Raw genomic sequence first — 20,846 nt, 5'->3', positions numbered from 1 at the left:
TCCAAGGAACACTTGGCGGATTCAAACTGCCGACCCTTGGGTTAGCAGCCATAGCACTTAACCACTATACCACCAGCCCCTAAAAAATAAAATACTTAGTAATAAATCTAACCAGGGACATAAAAGACCTATACAAAGAAAACTACAAAACACTACTGCAAGAAACCAAAAGAGACCTACATAAATGGAAAAACATACCATGCTCGTGGGTAGGTAGACTCAACATTGTGAAAATGTCAATTCTACTCAAATCCATCTACAAATATAATGCAATCCTGATCCAAATACCAATGACATTCGTTTAAGAGATGGAAAAACTAATCATTAAATTTATTTGGGAAGGGAAGAGGACTTGGATAAACAAAGCATTACTAAAACTAAAGAAGAAGAATAAAGTGTGAGGACTTGCACTGCCTGACCTCAGAAACTACTATATAGCTATGGTAGTCAAAACAGCCTGGTACTAGTACAAAAACAGACACAATGACCAATGGAACAGAATTTAGAACCCAGATATAAATCCATCCACTTACAGTCACCTGATCTTCAACAAAGGCCCAAAATCCATTAAATGGGGAAAAGATAGTCATTTTAAAAAACAGTGCTGGCAAAACAGGATGTCCATCTGTAAAAAACTGAAACAGGACCCATACGTTACACCATATATAAAAACTAATTCAAAATGGATCAAAGACCTAAATATAAAACCCAAAACTATAAAGGTCATAGAAGAAAAAATAGGGTCAATGCTGGAGGCCCTAATACACAACATAAATAGAATACAAACCACAAACAACAATACACAAACACCTGAAGATAAGCAGATAACTGAGATCTTCTAAAAATTAAACACTTATGTTCATCAAAAGACTTCACCAAAAGAGTAAAAAGAGAGTCTACAGATTGGGAAAAAAAAAATTGGCTATGAAAAATTCAACAAAGGTCTAATCTCCAAAAACTATAGGAATTCCCAACACCCATACAACAAAAAGACAAATAGTCCAATTAAAAAATGGGCAAAGGTTATGAACAGATACTTTACCAAAGAGGACATTCAGGCAGCTATCTGACACATGAGGAAATGTTTGAAATCACTAGCCATTAGAGAAATCCAAATCAAAACTACAGTGAGAAACCATCTCACTCCAATATTTACTGGCATGAATCAAAAAAACAGAAAATTACAAATGTTGGAAAGGCTGTGGGGAGCTTGGAACTCTTATGCACTGCTGGTAGGAATATAACATGGTACAACCATTTTGGAAAACGCTATGGTGCTTCCTTAAAAGCTAGAAATAGAAATACCATATCATCCAGCAATCCCACTCCTAGGGATATATCCTAGAGAAATAAGAGCCATCACATGAGTAGACATATGCATAGCCATGTTCACTGCAGCATTATTCATGATAGCAAAAAAGACGGAAACAACCTAAGTGACCATCAACATATGAATGGATAAACCAACTATGGTACATACAGGCAATGGAATGCTACTCAACAATAATGAATCTTGAAGACATCTCACGACATGGATGAATCTGGAGAATATTATGCTGAGTTGAAATAAGGCAATCACAAAATGACAAGAACTCATGAATAAGTTTACACACAGAAAGAAACAATCTTTGATAGTTACTAGGGAGGGGAGGAGTAAGGAGGTAAAAACACTAACTAGACTATAGGTAAGTGGTAACTTTGGTGAAGGAATAGGCAGTACACAATACTGAGGAAGTCAGCACAGCTTGACCAAGGCAAGGTCATAGAAGCTTCGTAGATCCATCCAAATTCCCTAAGGGACCAAATTACCGGGCTGAGGACTGAGGACTATGGTCTCCGGGGACATCTAGCTCAATTGGCATAGTATAGCTTATAAAAAAAAAATGTTCTACATCCTACTTTGGTGAGTAGTGACTGGAGTCTTAATAGCTTGTGAATGGCCATCTAAGATACTTCACTGGTCCCACCCCATCTGGAGCAAGGGAGAATGAAGAAAACCAAAGACACAAGGGAAAGATTAGTCTGAAGGACTAATGGACCACAACTACCAGAGACTCCACCAGACTGAGTCCAGAACAACTAGATGGTGCCTGGCTACCACCATCAACTGCTCTGAGAGGGATCACAATAGAGGGCCCTGGACAGAGCTGGAGAAAAACGTAGAACAAAATTCTAACTCACAAAAAAAGATCAGACTTACTGGTCTGACAGAGATTGGAGAAACTCTAAGAGTATGGCCCCCGAACATGCTTTTAACTCAGTACTGAGGTCACTCCTGAGGTTTCACCCTTCATCCAAAGCTTCGGCCCATAAAACAGGATGAGACTAAATGGGCACACCAGCCCAAGGGCAAGAATAAGAAGGCAGAAGGGGACAGGAAAGCTGGTAAAGGGGAACTTAAGATCAAGAAGGGGAGAGTGTTGCCATGTCATGGGGTTAGCAACCAATGTCACAAAACAATATGTATATTAATTGTTTAATGAGAAACTAATTTGCTCTGTAAGACTTCACCTAAAGTACAATTAAAAAAAAAATTTTTTTTTCCAAAGGCACTCAAAGCAGTTCAATGGTGGAAAGATAACTTTTCAACAAATTATGTTGGACCCATTAGATACCCATAGGCAAAAAAGAGAACCTTGATCTAAGACTCACATACTATACAAAAATTAATTCAACTTGGATCATAGACGTAAATGCAAACAAAATTATAAAGCTTATAGAAAAAATAGATAATTTACAGGAGTTAGGGCTAGGCAAAGCCAAGAGTTCTTAGATTTGTCATTGAAAGTATCATTCATAAAAGGAAAAATCAATAAACTGAATTTCATAAAATTTAAAATAGTTTAGTCTGTGAAAATTTCTATTAAGAGAATGAAAAGAAAAGCTACAGCCTGGGAGAAAATATCTGTAAATCACATATTCAACAAAGGACTAGTATCTGGAATACATAAAGAACTTCCAAAACTCAATAGTGAAAAAAAAACAAACAATCCAATTAGAAAATGGACAAGAGAATCATAGTAACCCTAAGGATATACAGATGGCAAATAACTAAATGAAAGATGTTCAACATCATTAGCTATTAGGGAAATGCAAATTATAACCACAATAAAATATTCCTACACATCCATGACATTGACTAAAATTAAAAAAAGACAGCACTAAACACTGGTGAGGATGTGGAGAAAATGAATCACTCATACATTGCTGGTGGGAATGTTTGGTCACTCTGGAAAAGTGTTTCTTGAAAATCTAAACATGACAAAGTAGTATTGGATTATAACCAACATACAAAATAAATACTCGAGTCCATACTGATATAAATAAATGATTGAACGAATAAATTAAAAAATGAGGGAGGAGAGACAAATCCCCTGGGCAGAAAAATTCCAGATACTCTGCCCTCAAGGAGGTGGAGCATAACTTCCCTTTCCTTAAGTGTGGGCCGTGTAGGGTGGCTTTCTTCCAGAGAGTACAGTATGGAAAGGAGGTGAGGAATAGTTTTACAGTGGAGAAACCTGCCAAACACTACTTCAACCAGATGATCAGGGTCAACATCAACAGCGACAAGTTACGCTGATAGCATGTACCCTTGAAATGATGTGATGAAAGCTACTGATACAACAACTTGGATGAATTTCCAAGAGCATTACGTTGAGTGAAAAGAGTCAATCCCCAAAAGTTACATACTATATGATTCCATCTATATAACATTCTTTAAATGACAAAATTACGGAAATAGAGAATAGATTTGTGGTAGCCAGGAGTTAGAGAGTAGGCGGGGCAGGAGGGGAGTCTGTATGGCTAAGAAAGGGCAGTATGAGGGATCGTTGTGGTAATGGAGTGTTCTGTATCTTAACCATATCAATGTCAGTATCCTGGTTGTGATACTGTACTATTGTTTTGCAAGACATTACCATTGTAGGAAACTGGATAAAGGGGAGAGGTCTCTCTATCATTTTTTACAACTGCATGTCTTTTATTATGTCGAAATAAAAAGCTTCATTTAAAACAAAATAGACCAATAAGATTACACTAAAAAAAAAAAAATCTAAAGACAAAACAAAAATTACCACAAACACAAAAGGCTAAAAGTAATTAGGAAAATATTTGCCACACATCTGGCAGCCATGTTGTTGTTTGTTGCTGTCCAGTCAATGCTAACTCATGGCGACCACACTCGGTACAGGGTAAAACTGTTCCATAGGATTTCCTCAGCTATAATTTTTATAGAAAGGAGCCCTGATGGCACAGTGGCTTAGCTCTCAGCTAGTAAGCTAAAGCTTGGAGGTTTGAACCTACCAGCAGCTCAGTGGGAGAAAGATGTGGCAGCCTGCTTTACAGCCTTGGAAACTCTATGAGGCAGTTCAACTCTGTCCTATAAGGTCGTTAAGAGTTGGAACCAACTCGCTGGCTGTGGGTTTGGTTTTCAGCTTTTTGATGTGTATGTTGTAGTTGCAAAAAATGTAACTTCTGGCATATTTTAACCATTTTAATTCTAAGTTAGAACTATTATATCGTTCTTTTAAATGCATACAATGGAATGCAAATACCATAGCCATTTTCATATCTATTATAAAAGCCACAAACAAGCTCATCTTAACTAGTTGGAAATTTTACATTGTTCCCTTTTCTCCTTCAGCTTGTATTTTAATTCTCTTATCTCCTTCCCCAGATTTTTTGAAGCATGAAAGTGTTTTGTTGATCATCCTGTCAATACCATACATATATAATAGTCTATAATTGAAATGAATGTCTTAATTTTTTTCTGTGACCATTGGCTTTAAATATTAATTTTATTCTTTCTGGATTGTATTATCTTTACAATTATTAGTAGTACAAAACGGATCAAAATAACCCACCATGGGTAATGGTTAAGAGCTACAGCTGCTAACCAAAAGGTCAGCAGTTCGAATCCACCAGGTGCTCCTTGGAAACTCTATGGGGTAGTTCTACTCTGTCCTATAGGGTCGCTATGAGTAGGAATCAACTGGATGGCAATGGGTCTTTTTTTTTTTTATACTACAATTATTGATGATTGATTATCACACATAAAAAAAAAACTTTACTGAAAATACTTCCGTTAACGACATGGATAGAGCAGGTTTTGTTTATTTATTCATTTAGTTCATATATCCCCAAATGACTATGACTTCTTTCTTTAATGAGACAGTGTTCAGTCTCAATGCCATTTCCGTTTTTCCTTTTTATAGATGGAAGCACAGAGAGGCCTTTTACAAAAATAAGTAGCAGGAAGATGTTTTCTATAGCAATGCCACTCACTCATTTGAACTCCTTTCGAGTTATACGCCAAAAATCACTGCATCCATCATTTTAAAAGCAATTACTAAGCTGACAACTCTATTATATCCTCCTTCAATTTCGTTGTAAGCAAAGAATCATTTTTCCCAACCTAGAAGAGGATTTGATACTTGGTCATTATTGTTATTCGCTTTCTCAAGGCCCACACAGGTATTTCTAATTGTTTCCCATCACCACCACCCCAGGTTTTTATTCACATGGCAACCCCATGTGCTACATCAAGCAAAACACTGGTAAAAACTTGAGATGAGGGAGTGTTCTGCCCTTCTTTTGTAATGTGGGTGGAGGGCCATGCAAAAAGGGAGGCAGTTCAGTTTTGATGAAGAATATACATACGAGGTGAGGATCTGGAAATGGATTCTTTCATAACAGTGTTTCTCAACTACTTTTTCATTATCGCCTCCATAAGGTGACATTTTGGACATTTTTTTGTCCTAATTATCCCCCCTCCCCCTATTAAATTTTAATATAAGTATATTGTGTATCTGTTTATATAATGTGGCCCTTTAGGGAGTCACAAACCACCCCCCAAGAACCAGTGTTTGCCCCCTTAGGGGCAATATCACCTCCATAGAGAATGCATGCCTTATAAGTATCCTTGCAAACCTCTCAGAAAGTCTTCATAAGTCTCCAGAGGAAATGTGTGCCCCTTTGAAGCACACTGCTCTAGCCATATGGAACAGTTCTCAGCTCGTCAAACTTTCCATACTCTCTCTTATAGTCAGAAATCTCTTCCTGCCCTTTTTCCACCCCCCACCGCAGGTCCTGTTCACCTGGTTAAATCCTCAGGTCTCAAGTTACAAGTGGCTTTCTCCTCCCAGTACCTCCCATAGCACCTTCCTGCACTTTCTGTTATTGTGATAACAGAAATGGCCAAACTTCTTATCTGGGACGGTTGATAGCTGGTGCTCTATGAGGGTAGAGACTACACCTATTGTGCTCGTTGTTAAATCTCTATACCAAACACATGGCTTGGCATAAAGTAAGTATTGATGAAGAAATCAGTCAATCAATAATTTGCTGCCCCCTCCACCCATATATGAGTTAACTACTGAACCTTAAAAAACTATCCCCATGTCTAGTGGCTTAAAACAACCATTCAATTAGCTCACGATTCTGTGAGTTGGGTTGAGTATTTCTTCTGGTGTGGGCTGGCTTGGCTGACCTCTTCTGGGCACATTTATACAGCTGCAGTCAGATGATGAGTTGGATGGAGCCTGGATAATCTGGGAAGGTCCTTATCTGGGACAGTTCCTCTCTGCTCCACGTGGTCTCTCATGATCTGGCAAACTGTTGTGTGCCATGGAGTCACTTCCAACTCAGTGGAATATGACACAGCAGAATACCCCATAGGTTTTCCAAGACTGTAATCTTTATGGAAGCAGACTGCTACATCTTTCTCCCTCAGAGTGGCAGGTGGGTTCAAACCTCTGACCTTTTGGTTAGCAGTCAAGCACTTAACCACTGCACCACCAGGAATCTGGCAAGCTAGGCAGGGCTTATTCACATGGTGGTGGTCACATGGTTCCCAAGAGCAGCAAGAGGAGGTGAGTCCTAATGCACAAGTACTTTTCAAGTTTCTACTCATCTCATGCTCACATCATGTTGGCCAAAGCCACTCCAGATTCAAGGAGTGCGGAAAAAGACTCCACTTCTTGCTGGAGAAGGAAAGACTTTGTGGCCATTCTTTGCAATCTACTGCACCTCGATCACCATCACTGCCATTTATGATTTCTTTTCCTATACAAGGTTTCCTGTAATGTTTCTTTTAATATTCCCTGATCCCCACTCCTCAAGGACACCCCAATCTCTCATGTGTTTATTGAATCCCATTGTATTATCTTTCTGCATGTCCTTTGCCTTCTGAAGCCATGATCCAACCTCAGGGATTAGACCTCTAGGTCTGAAACTCATCCACAGATAGGAAAGAGTGGGTGGGTAAAACCAAGAGAACAATGGGCTTCAGACTGTATTCCCAGAGCTCTCCAGGCTACTTTATTACTCACTTAGTCACTGAGTTTAGCAAGTTCTTGTTTACAGACAGGGTAATAGTTTCCCTGCCAATCTGCCTTTCCCCAAGGGTTCAACAGGAGTTTGTTCTCTGGCCTCAGGAACACCCTCATTTATAAAGTACCTGCATTATTGCAAGAATTGTTCTTACCTAACTGGGTGCATCATTTTTCCCCCTCTATGCTGACTTTCGAGCTGACAAATGTTAAGCCAGAACCAACATGTGTCACCTTTTCCATAACCTACTGGGGCGACCATCGTCGATGATAGTAACTGCGTCACCTACATCTGAACCACAGCAAGTTTTCCTTGTTGTTGAGTGGAGAGGTGGAATGTTAAAGTAGCTAAAAATCAAGTATCTTGATAAAAACAGGATTACATCATATTTCACACCAAGATTATCTCAAATCATTAGAGTGCTTAGGACACAGTGTAATTATTTTATTAGTTTGCTTCACTGCCTCTCCCAGTAGGTGGAACATGCCATGATGACAGAGAACATGTCAGTTTTGTGCACTGTCCTATACCTAGAGTACTACCTGATACATAGTAGGGGCTTGATAAACACTTCTGGATGAATGAATGAAATAATCACACTTATGACAAACTTTACGAGCACAAGCATAGGGGAAAAGTTTCCATAGGGTGATGGGGTAAAGTCCTTCTGGGAGGTGATATTTAAACAAAGCCTTAATGGGTAAGGCTGAGTCAGGAAAGGGACTAGCAAATACAAAGGCCCTGAAGAAGCAAAGGGTCTGGTAGATGAAGGAAAGAAGGCAGGGCTAGAAGGAGTGTTACGGACAATGTGGAGAGTGGTATGTGATGAGGTAGGAGACCATGCAGGGCCTTGTAGGCCATGGGAAGGAATTGGATTTCATACTTAGAGAGGAGTGGAGGTGTTTGGGGGTTTAAAAAAGGGCATGGGATGGTCCATTTTACATTTGTGGTTATACCTCTGGTATAGGCTATTTCAGACCTTAGCCCTACCCTCCACCTGGTTGGCTCTTAAAGCATTTTGATATGGGCCATTCAGTCAAGTTGACCTTCAGGTGTTTGACAAAGGCTCTGACCTCAAACTCACTGCCATCGACTCTTTCATCAAATGTCCAGTTTTCAGGAACATAATTTAAGCACATTGGTTTTGCCAACTTTTTATTTTTTTCCAGATTTTCTAAATTTCACTCCTGTATCAAATGTAGCATCTCAGGGCTATATATACAATGAGATGGCATTGTTTTTGGTCTTGTATAATCACCTTCATGGAATCTCACTTTAGCCATCGGCTTGTATCAAGGGACCCTAAGGCAGCAGCTGCAAAGCCAGGCCTGCAAGTGTGAGAATAGTGGGGATCGCACTGAGACCCCTCAGAAACTGCACCTGGGTCTCAGGGTAGGGAAGTTGTGCCTCTCCTGAGCAAGTGGCTGGCTGTGAATTTACAAAAACTCTGAATCTTGTTTTGATCTGCTTGAGGACTTAGGGGAGATCAAATTTGTGGCCCACTGTCAGCATCTGCATGGGACAATAAAATATGCACTTCTGTGGGCCAATGTTATTCTTGCTCTTTTTTTTTAAGCTCATGTTCCCAACTCCCCTGGCCATTTTTGTGGGTTTTTTATGTGTGTGTTGATTTTAGTAGCCATCTCAATTCCTTTTGTGGCACAAGGAAGCATATAAATATATATGTATCATACCCATAAAAAAAATAAGAGGTATTTTATTCATGATCCTCCACTACTCCCCCTTCCCTCTCTTGGAGAAAAAATAAAAAGAAATAAAACAACTCAAAGATGCAAATGGAAACCCTGGTGGTGGAGTGGTTCAGAGTTACTGCTTCTAACCAAAAGGTCAGCAGATCGAATCCACCAGGCACTCCTTGGAAACTCTATGGGGCAGTTCTACTCTGTCCCATAGGGTCGCTGAGTCGGAATTGACTCGATGACAATGGGTAAGGTGAAAATACAGTTTTGACTCTGCTTTGAACTTCATAAATTTTCTGATATTATGTAAATATATTCTCTGAACAGTATAGTAAACAAATTCAAAAAGACTCCACGCTGGTTAACATATAGATGGCTGATGATCTAAAATTTTCCCAATTTCCTTTTTTGTTCCCCACCTTGCCTTACAAAAGCTGGAAAGCCATATATATATATATATGTATATATATATATATGTATATATATATATATATATATATATATATATATATATATATATATATATATATATATATATATATTTTAACCTACCTCTCTTCTGTTGTATTGCTTGTGCTTTTGGTGTTGTACCAAAGAAATCATTGCCTAACCCAAGATCATGAAGATTTCCTCCTGTGTTTTGTTCTAAGAGTTTTATAGTTTAGCTCATACTCTCAGGTGTATGATTGTTTTTGTGTTATTTTTTCCATATATGGTGTAAGTCAATGGTTCAGATTAATTCTTTTTGCATGCAGAGATCCAGTTGTCCAAGCACCATCTGTTGAAAAGACTATCCTTCTCCCCACTGAATTGCTTTGGCCCCATTATCCAAAACCAATTGCACAAGAATGCATGGGTTTATTCCTGGACTCTCAATTCCATCCCATTGATCTCTGTTTATTCTTATGCCAGTACTCTACTGTCTTGTTGAGAGTAGCTTTGTAGTAGGTTTTGAAATGAAGTATGAGTCCTACAACTCTGTTCTTTTTCAAAATTTTTTTTTTATTGTACTTTAGATGAAGGTTTACAGAACTAGCTTCTCATTAAATAATTAGTACACATATTGTTTTGTGACCTTGGTTACCAACTCCACAACATGTCAACATTCTCCCTTCGCGACCTTGGGTTACCTATTACCAGCTTTCCTGTTTCCTCCTGCCTTCTAGTCCTTGCCCCTGGACCGGTGTGCCCTTCTAGTCTTGTTTTGTTTTATGGGCCTGTCTAATCCTTTTGAAAGCCATATATTCTCTTGCCAGATTTAGCAAATTAAAATAGAGGATGCCCAGTTAAATCTGAATTAAATTGATAGATAACAATTTTTAAATGTTAAGTATGTCCCAAAATATTCTGTGGGCATAATTCTACAAAACATTATTATTTACCTGAATTAAATTTAATTGGGCATCCTATATTTATCTGGTGACCCTATCCAGTTTTTACTAATGAGGATATAAACAATAAATCCCTCAGGTGACACAGAGGTAAACCCTGGCCCACCCAGCGGGATGCAAAATGAGCAGCAGACGAGCAGCAGACAATCAGCAGAGGTCCAACACACAGGCAACTGGCAACTGAGCTTTATTTAAACAACAATAAGTCAACAGGAAAGGATACAGCAACCCTAATAACTGAAGTCTCTCAGTGTGTAGGATGACACCAGGGAGACAAAGCCTGCTGGCACTCAGGATGCTCCCCACGTCTCCTCTGTGAGGGCTAGTGGCTTCAGCTTCTGGCTCAAACATGAGTCCTTAACAGATTAATAAGTGATTTCCTTCAAACCTGAGGGGAGGAAACCCACAAATGCTGTTAAAAACTCTCATGGTGTAGAGCAGAGAAAATAGAGGTAAGAGATATGACCCTGCTGCAGGCCCACAATGACTAGCTCTGGGGCACCAACCAAACACCTATCCACTGCAGTTCTGGTCTCCTGTTTTGTTAAATGAGGTTTCACAAGGAAACATGAACTTGAACAAGAATGTGTTTATGGCTAGTTTTAAAGGGATTAAGAAAGTATTGTAACAGTTTATGGGCTCTCTGCAGGTAATGCAAAAAGTCTATCCTTAGTGATGAACTTTGAGCAAATACAGAAAATACCTTGCACACACAAGCACTGATATCACAAAGCAGCCCAGAGGATAATGGATGCAATAAAAGTCCCTTACATAAAAATGTTCAATATATTGTTACTTTATAAAAACTAAAAAGTTACCATGAAAGAATTAGAAACAGCATACATTTCCAAAAGTACAGGAAAGTTTAAGTGAATTTGGACACAGGCACATGACAGAATTTAGTAAAACCATTAAAATTACCCTCACTGGGAGTTTTTAATAGCAAAGAGAAATACTTTTGTTATAATATTAGGTTCAAAAATCAGAAATCAAAGTTACATAAGTATATAATTTCCACTCTTGGTAAAAACAAAATAACAGAATAAGAGCAGAAGGAAAAGTTACTAGAGGCTATCATTGAGTGATGTACACACAGTGGTTTTCCTTGTCTTCTCCATACTTTCTAGAATTTTCTACTACATATTATATTGTTTTTATAATTGGTGGAGAACAACAATATAAAAATACACTAATAAATAATTTTAACTTGAAAACAAATTAAAAAGGACCGTGTGTGCTGAACTGTACAGCTGGATAAATTTATAAACCAGTTGAATGATAAGCCCACAAGGGCTCATGCCAACCTGGAATTTTTACACAGGAGACAGACAGTACTTGTTTCTGTCAAGTTCTTTGTTTCCTATCAGCTACCTGCATATGGTCGAATGTCATTTGGATTACATCTGCAGGATACCATCTGTAGGAAGCTCAAAGCTATTTGACCTTAAAGGCCAGAACTGGGATCAAAAGTACTCATCTCCTTGACTGGGGAGACACCCAGCCAATGGAAACCACTGGGACAATCAAGGTCAACATGGGCCAGTTGTAAAGGAGGAACTGGATTAAGACTGATGTAACAACAATCAATGAGCTGTGGATCCAAGCTCTCGCCCCATGCCCCACTCTACCACAGCCAGGGAACTGCACCTTAACTGTAAGAGATAAGAGGGCAAAATTCAACCCACAGCTGCATGGGTTTGTTAACATTTAGTAAACTTGGTTATAGTTGATTAAAAAGACAAACATTGGCTACTTTTAAGATTATTTTAAACTTTCAAGGTCTGTTACCTTCCAAGTGACGGAACATCACAATAGACCTCTAAAGGTTTTTTTTCTTTTGTACACATGGGTTACCTAAATCGTTCTTCTGGCTCGGTACTGTAAAAACACAGAAGCTGTAATAGCTACTTCTTTGGATATGTCCATGGATACATGCATATGATCCGCTAGTTCTTTCTGGGTCTAAAGTCTCAGTCTTAACATTCTTTGGAGAAGAAAAGCTCCCCATTTCTAGGTCAAATCAACTAAAATAAAAACACACACCTAGTTCATTTCCTCCTCTGGTTGCCCAACAAAGGCAGTAATGCTGCATGAGCTGCTCAAGAAGCTCCATTTCATCCAGGAATTCAAGCGACTCTATCCTATGGAGAGAATGAAAATAGAACAAAGCTCAGTTGTACATTTATACAATTAAAAATGAAGATGATGACCCATCATTAAGGATATGGAAAGATACCCATGACACATTGAGTGAAAAACAGCAGGCTACAAAACAGTATCTATGGTGTGTTTCTACTTTCTTTTTATTGAAAAGAAAAAAGTACCATAAAGTCAAAAGACAAATGATAAACTAGAAAAAAGTACAAATAACAAAAGGTTGATTTCCATGCTATATAAAGAGCTGTTACACTTCAGTAAGAAAAAACTATTAAAATTCATTTAAAAGACAGGTAAAAGACCAGCTCACGAGAAAAGAAAAGCAAGAGATTTTCAACCTCATTTATAATAAAAGAAATACACATTAAAATACAAGATATTTTTCAGCTTTCAGATTGACAAAGGTCAAAATGGTTGATATAAATTCTGAAAGGACGTGGAAAAAAGTGTTTTCCTGTTTTACAAAATAGTACAGCCTCTTTGGTAGGAAATTCAATAATCTCTATCAATGTTTAAAATGTACATCCTTTGACTTATACAATTATGCTTTTAAGAATTTACCCTGTATGTGTACCAAGATGTATGTTCGCTGTAGCATCACAGATGGGTGGAATAAATTATAGCACATTCATACAATAGGATACTATACAACCATTAAAAAATATATATATTAACATGGAACCTCTAAGATGTATCATGTGGAACTTAAAAAGCAAGCTGCATAGTATATAATGAGCACAGTATAACTCCATGTAAATAAAAAGTGGGGGATACATATGATTTTATATGCATAGACTACTTTTGGAAGATATCCAAGAAATTTATAATGGCAGTCGTTTGGAGAAAGAAGGTAGTGGACTGGTAGCGAGGGTGGGGTGGGTGGAGTTTCTTTTTTCTCCCCTCTATACTACTTTAGGAAACCCTGGTGGCATAGTGGTTAAGTGCTACAGCTGCTAACCAAAAGGTCGGCAGTTCAAATCTGCCAGGTGCTCCTTGGAAACTCTATGGGGTAGTTCTACTCTGTTCTATAGGGTTGCTATGAGTTGGAATTGACTCGACGGCAGTGGGTTTGGTTTTTGGTTATACTACTTTATGGAGTCCTGGTGGTGCAAGTGATTAAGGGTTTGGCTGCCAACCGAAGGGTCAGCAATTCAAATCCGCGAGCCGCTCCTTGGAAACCCTATGTGGCAGTTCTGCTCTGTCCTATAGGGTCGCTATGAGTCAGAATCTACTTGATAGCAATGGGTTTTTGGGTTTTATACTACTGCATTCTAGTTTTTTGTTTTTTTTTTAATGTGCATGTATGGCTTTGTTTTAAAATAAGCATTTTAAGTGTAAACTTTTAAATAAATGCACGCACACAGAGAAACATGCGCAAACATGGAAATAGCTTTTTATTTTCACCCAAAAATATGTGCACATTGTGGGGGGAAATTCGCGCATTTCCAAAAAGTGTAAAGAAGGAATGATCTATATTTAAGAGCTATTTTAGGTGAAGGGAAAGATGACACACGATACAGGAGAGATCAGCACAACTGGACTAAACCAAAAGCAGTTTCCTGAATAAACTGAATGCTTCGTAGGCCACCGTAGCAGGGGTGGGGGTTTGGGGACCATGGTTTCAGGCGACATCTAGGTCAACTGGCATAATAAAATCTATTAAGAAAACATTCTGCATCCCACTTTGGAGAGTTGTATCTGGGGTCTTAAATGCTAGCAAGTGGCCATCTAAGATCCATCAATGGGTCTCAACCCACCTGGATCAAAGGAGAATGAAGAACACCAAAGATACAAGGTAATTATGAGTCTGAGACAGAAAGGGCCACATAAACCAGAGACTACATCAGCCCGAGACCAGGAGAACTAGATGGTGCCCAGCTACAACTGATGACTGCCCTAACAGGGAACACAACAGAGAACTCCTGAGGGAGCAGGAGAGCAGTGGGATGCAGACCTCAAATTCTCATAAAAAGACCAGACTTAATGGTCTGACTGAGACTAGAAGGACCCCGGAGGTCATGGTCCCCAGACCTTCTGTTAGCCCAAGACAGGAACCATTCCCAAAGCCAACTCTTCAGATAGGGATTGGACTGGACTATGGGATAGAAAGTGATACTGGAGAGGGTGACCTTCTTGGATCAAGTAGACACATGAGACTATGTAGGCATCTCCTGTCTGGAGAGGAGATGAGAAGGCAGAGGGGGACAGATGCTGGCCAAATGGACATGAAAACAGTGGAGAGAAGGAGTGTGCTGTCTCATTAGGGGGAGAACTAGGAGTATATAGCAAGGTGTATATAAATTTTTGTGTGCGAGACTGACTTGATTTGTAAACTTTCACTTAAGGCACAATTAAAAAAAAAAAGATCTATATTACCACCATTCACAACAGCCACTGCTAACAATTTGGTATTGCCATCACCTAGGCTGTGTGTGCACACACAGGTATGGTCATATATGCATATGTTTGTACATGTTTCTGGATTTGTGTATTCATTTCTGTCTTGATATCCAGGCCTACGGACCACATCTGAAGTGAGGGTGACTATCCATAAAATACTTTGGTTGCTTTCCAACTAATCTTGCCAAAAGATGTACAAGACAAATTTCCATAAAAAACTGCCAGAAAAAAAAGGAAGAAAGAAAAGGCAGTACCATTGAAGGCTCCAGAATGGGTATTACCAAGTTTGGTTATCAGTAGACACTACTGGTTGGGAAGCTAGCATGTGAAGCTAGCATGAGAGCTCCACAAGGGAAGGCACATCTTTTGGCCTGTTTTGATCACTGTTGTATCCCTGTGCTTAGAAAAGTACCTGGCACACAGTAGGCACTCAGTATGTACTTGTTAAATGAATAGACTTGCCTTAGGCTTCTTTTCATACTCCACGGTTTCCTGCAGTAAAAAGCCCTTGGCAAATGCAGATGCAAACTACACGGTAGTCACAGAACTAGGTAGGCTTTTCAGCCTGGGATAGACAAAATAAAGCCAGCCCTGTTTCATTTCCCACCCCTGTTAGGGTCACATGTTGCTGTCTACAAGAGTCCCAAAGTAACATGAGACAAATGATTGTATAAAGTTTCTCTTTTTCTGGATGATGCTAGTTATAGGACTGCTGCCTGGGTATCTAGAACAGTTATTAGACTGTTTTCATTACAGATGTCACTAGGGCAATTCATCTTGATTTGCAGCAAATGAAAACCAGCCTGTGGGAAAGAACATTTCTAGAAGAATTCAGGAAGCACTGACTTGATCACATGGAAACAAGCCCTTTCTCAAATCTTCGAGCATTTTCATTGCCAATTTTGCTGCATGTACTTGGAAAAAATAGTGGTACTTCTAAGAGTTAATACACACCTACTCCTCATTTATCGACTAACTCATTATCCAAAATTTCACATTCACGACAATAGTAAAAAATATACTATCCAGCTATTTTGCACATTAATGATGTACATCTGGCAGTAACAAACACTGAGGTGCAAGGCGAGAGTAATGCTGGCTGTGATGGTTAAGGTTATGTGTCAACTTGCCTAGGCCATGATTCTCAGTGGTTTGACAGTTATGTAATGATGTAATCTGGCAGCTATGTGATGATGTAATTTGCCTGTTATATAACGTGGCAGTTATGTAATGATGTCCTCCTCTATTCTGTGATCTGACGTGGTGATCCTCCATTTTCCCATAAATGGAGCCTAATCGTGTCGATAAGTGAGGATTGGCTGTGATAAGTTCTACAGGGCAGCAAAGACAAAAGTTCTTCTCATTACCTTGTAAGAGACAAAAACTATACCTCTGGGTCCCAGTGGCAAGAAGAAAACACATATTAGGAAGCACAAAGTAATTACAAAAAAATAATTCATGCTGGTACTAGCACTGTCCAGAGATAAGTACATACTGATGATCCATCCAGTGTTTTTTATAACAGGGAAATTAAAATAAAAACAAAACAGAATTTAAAAAACCATAAAGCCATAATTAATGCCCAGCTTTTTTTTTATCGAGACATTGTCTAATTTTTTTCTGTACCTCTTTAAAATTTTTCATTTTTTGTTATTGTTGTTCAAAATGTACGCAGCAGAACATATACCAATTCAACAATTTCTACATGTACAATTCAGTGACATGGACTACGTACTTCAAGTTGTGCAAACATTCTCACCTTTCTTTTCTAAATTGTTCCTCCCCCATTACTATAAACTCACTGCCTTCTAAGTTTCCTATCTAATATTTTGAGTTGCTGCTGTCAATTCAATTCCACATAGATAGTTCTTAAAAGAGCACAATGCTTAGGGTAGACATTCTTTACTAAATAAGCTGAACTATTGTTTTATTGTCTGGTCTAAAGAAGGCCTATAGAGGATATTTTTGGTTTCAGGTTTAAAGATTATCTCAGGGTAATAGTTTCAAAGGTTCATCCAGCCTCCATGGCTCCAGAAAGTCTGGATTCCATGAGAATTTGAAATTCTGTTCTACATTTTATCCCCTGAACAGGATTCTGTTACAGAATCTTTGATAGAAAACGTTCTATAATGGTAGCCGGGCACCATCCAGTTCTTTTGGTCTCATGGCAAAGCAGACAGTTGTTTATGGAGGCAATTAGACACACATTCAATTTCCTCCTATTCCTGACTCTCCTTCTTCCTCTGTTGCTCCAGGCAAACAAAGACCAATTATTGTACCTTAGATGACTGCTTTCAAGCTTTTAAGACCCCAGGCACTACAAAACGAACTAGGAGGTAGAATAGAGGCATTAAACACGATACTAGGCCAGCCAATTAACTTCGATGTCCCATGAAACCATGACACCAAACCAAAAAAGCAAATCCGATGAGGTGTTTGTATATAAGCAGCCACCGGTAGCTGCACGTTTTCTTGTTTTTGTACATATATCTATTTACTGCTGTTATAAATGTATCTATTTACAACATTTGCCAGTTCAACTTTTCATCACCCTAAACTGAAACTCAGTGCTCCATAAGCAATAACTCCTTCTTTTCCCTACCCTCCTGCCTGTGGTAATCACTAATGAACTTTGGTTTCTATATATTTGTCTGTTCTTGGCTTTTCATATAACTGAAGTCATAAATAATATTTATCTTTTTGTGACTAATTTCACTCAGCATGTCTTTAAGCTCCATTTGTTTTAGTGTTTATCAAGACTTCATTTTTCCTACTGGCTGAGTAGTATTCCATTGTATGTATGTACCACATTTTGATTTATTCATTCATCTGTTGATGGGCATTTAGGTTGTTTCTTCCTTTTGGCTCTTGTGAGAAGTGCTGCAGTGAACACTGGTGTACAAGTCTCTCTTTGAGTTTCTGCTTTCAAGTCTTTTGGGTATATACATAGGAGTGGAATTGCTGAGTCATATGGTAGTTCTATTTTTAGTTTTTTGATTAACCATCACACTGCTTTCTAGAACGGCTGCACCATTTTGCATTCCCACCAGCAGTGGATGAGGGTTCCAACTTCTCTATGTTCTTGTTAACATTCGTTATTTTCTTTTTTTATCTTAGCCATCCTAGTGGGAGTGAAATGGTACCTCATTGTGGTTTTGACGTGCATCTCTCTGATGGCTAATGACGCTGACCATCTTTTCATGTGTCTGGTGGCCATTTGAATATCCTCTTTGGTGAAACATCTGACTCCTTTATTTTTTGATTTGGTTATCTTTTTATTGTTAAAATTTTATGTATGCTTTGGTTATTAGACTCTTATCAGATAACACGGTTTCCAAAGATATTCTCTCAGTCAGTAGCTTGCCTTTTCACTTTTTTGGTAAATTCTTTTGATGAATAAATCATTTTAAAATTATTATTACCAATATAATATATGTACATATAAATGCTATGCACTATTAAACAGGATTTGGTAACACAATGTTTTGATAGGTAAAGATAGCTATCGTTAAGTTAAAAAGAGGAGGGGAGTGGTTTACAGACCAATATGTGTAGTATGAATCCACTGAAGCAAAAAATAGAAATCTATATATTACTAGATATTTCTCTTTATATGCATAGAAGAAAGTATACATTCCAATTTAAGAACAATGGCTATCTTTGGAGGGTATGACTACAGAGTACACAGCTCCTTTATACTTGTGTACTTCTGTATTGCTTGAAATTTTTTTTTGAGCAATGAGTATATGTTTCTTTTACAATGAGGGGGAAAATCTGTTAAAAAAAAAAAATCTGCCAGCAGACTTTTATTCCTCCTTAGAGGCCCTTGTGCAATGTTATTTTCCTTCTCTGTAACACAGGGATTGTACAAAGTTTCCATTGCAGAGGTTTCTCTGGGAACTTCCCAGGTGTAATTGCTTATTTTGACTAAAATAATCTATTTTGGCATAAACCCTATCTCATCTAATGGTTAATAAGTTTTTCTCAAATTGCTGCCGATGTTTAATCTATGTTAGCAGGTTAACTTGTTTCAAAATAAGTCTAGTTACGATTTTTGCCTTTTTTTTTTTTTTTTAACATTAAAGGACATAGACAATCATGCAATGAACTCCCAGTTAATTATCATGGAGCTAATGAGTGCCGATCCCATACCTGCCCATTTCCGATCGCGGCAATCTGCTGTACAATTCCATCATGTCCACTGCTGATGCTGTTTCCCATCCATTTGACAGCAGCCGTTCTTTCTGAAACGTGCAGTGAAGAGAAGCAGAGAAGAACTACAAGGCAGCATCACACAAATCCAAAACACTCTTAAAGCACACGGGAACTTCACTTAGATGACTGCTCTTTCATGAGCTCATTCTGGGCCCTGCCATCTTTCTTCTTTTTATTTTCCAGTTTTCTACATTACACATGCCATGCTAAAAACCCACTGAAGTATAAAAAGAAATAAAAGGACACTTTTCTATGAGTAGCAATTATTTAAAGTGTTCCAGTAGCAATGTGACATAAGACTTGTAAAACCTAAACGGGGTAAGTATGGGAAGTGTCTCTGCAGCAAATAAATAGCATTTAAAAAGGAAGGGGGACTATTACAGATTAATGAGATTTAAGGGACACAGCAATCAGGTACAAAATGTGGAACATGTTTGGATTCTGATTCGAACACAGCAACCATAAGAAAATATTTTTTTTTAAACTGGGCAAACTGAATGTAGGCTGGGTATCAGGTGCAACAGAGGCGTTACTATTGATTTGTGAGGTATGACAATGGTATTATCATTATCCCGGTGAAAGAAAGTCCTTATTGGTAGGAGATTCACACTGAAGTCTTTTGATGTACTGCCTGGAATTTGCTTTAAAATATTCAAACAACATAAAATTTTTATAAGGGATTCTTTGCATTTTTAGATTTAACAGAAAATTTTCGTAATGGAAAGTTAAAATAATAATGTATGGAAACGTAAATGTGTACTTTCCATATCCAGGTGGCAAAGCAGGGCTTGGATTTTCCTGGCACTAACTAGTGACCCACACAACCCTCAGTGCCTATGCAGTCCGGTCCTTGAGAGGATTTCTCCCATTATCTTATATGTGAAGGGAAAATGCCCTTCCTTCGTTGGCTAATGTTTCAAGACCACGTCCCAATCTCTGCCTTCTGACCTGTGATGCTAAAGACTTGCACATTTCCACTCCAGCCAGGTCGCACTGTCGTCTCCGCAGGTTTTCAATCATGATCTGCCCAAACCGATCATCCATGTTCACCTGGGGAGGGAAAGAGATGACCAGGCACCGCCATAAAGATATTTTTCTTAAGTGTGCAAAATAAAACAATACCCTATTTTTAACCAGTCAAGGCTAACATTTGATAATACTTAGTGCAGGTAACCCTGCACCAGGAAACCCTGGTGGCGTAGCAGTTAAGTGCTACGGCTGCTAACCAAAAGGTCGACAGTTCAAACCCACCAGGCGGTCCTTGGAAATTCTATCGGGGCAGTTCTACTCTGTCCTATAGGGTTACTTTGAGTCAGAATCAACTCGATGGCGATGGGAACGAGTTAGCGCAGGTAAAGGAATGAGGAGCAGGCACTCGTACACAGTGCTGGTACTACTGGTGGTAGCAGTAATTGGTGTAACCCTTTGAAGGGCAGCTGGGCAGTTATACTTCCATTTTAAATGCTCTACCTATGATTCAACCACTCCACTGATAGCAATTTATCCTACAGATGTACTCATGTGTATGCAAAGATGCAAGAATGTTTACTGTAGCATTATTTCAAGGAAGAATCTAAAAATAACATAGAGATCCATTATTTGGGGTTAAATACATTTTGGCATGCTCATACAATTAAACACTATGCAACATTAA

General features: G+C 38.6%; 1 protein-coding gene across 1 annotated transcript in view; it reads right to left on the bottom strand.

Moving 5' to 3' along the window:
* Positions 1–10,591: 10,591 nt before the first annotated feature.
* The window catches only part of LCMT1 (leucine carboxyl methyltransferase 1), a 71,860-nt gene continuing 61,605 nt past the window's right edge, over positions 10,592–20,846 (bottom strand). Inside the window, exons 8-11 of the mRNA XM_049903468.1 lie at positions 20,141–20,242; positions 19,130–19,221; positions 12,464–12,561; positions 10,592–10,808 (exon numbers count right to left, since the gene is read on the bottom strand). Of these exons, the coding sequence (XP_049759425.1) occupies positions 10,786–10,808; positions 12,464–12,561; positions 19,130–19,221; positions 20,141–20,242 (315 nt within the window). The 3' untranslated portion in view covers positions 10,592–10,785. The remainder of the gene's footprint in view (positions 10,809–12,463; positions 12,562–19,129; positions 19,222–20,140; positions 20,243–20,846) is intronic.

Source organism: Elephas maximus, chromosome 12 (genome assembly GCF_024166365.1).
Source record: "Elephas maximus indicus isolate mEleMax1 chromosome 12, mEleMax1 primary haplotype, whole genome shotgun sequence".
In the NCBI taxonomy this organism is placed as follows: domain Eukaryota; kingdom Metazoa; phylum Chordata; class Mammalia; order Proboscidea; family Elephantidae; genus Elephas; species Elephas maximus.
The sequence above is the reverse complement of the archived record's forward strand: the minus strand, read 5'-3'. Positions and strand labels throughout refer to the sequence as shown.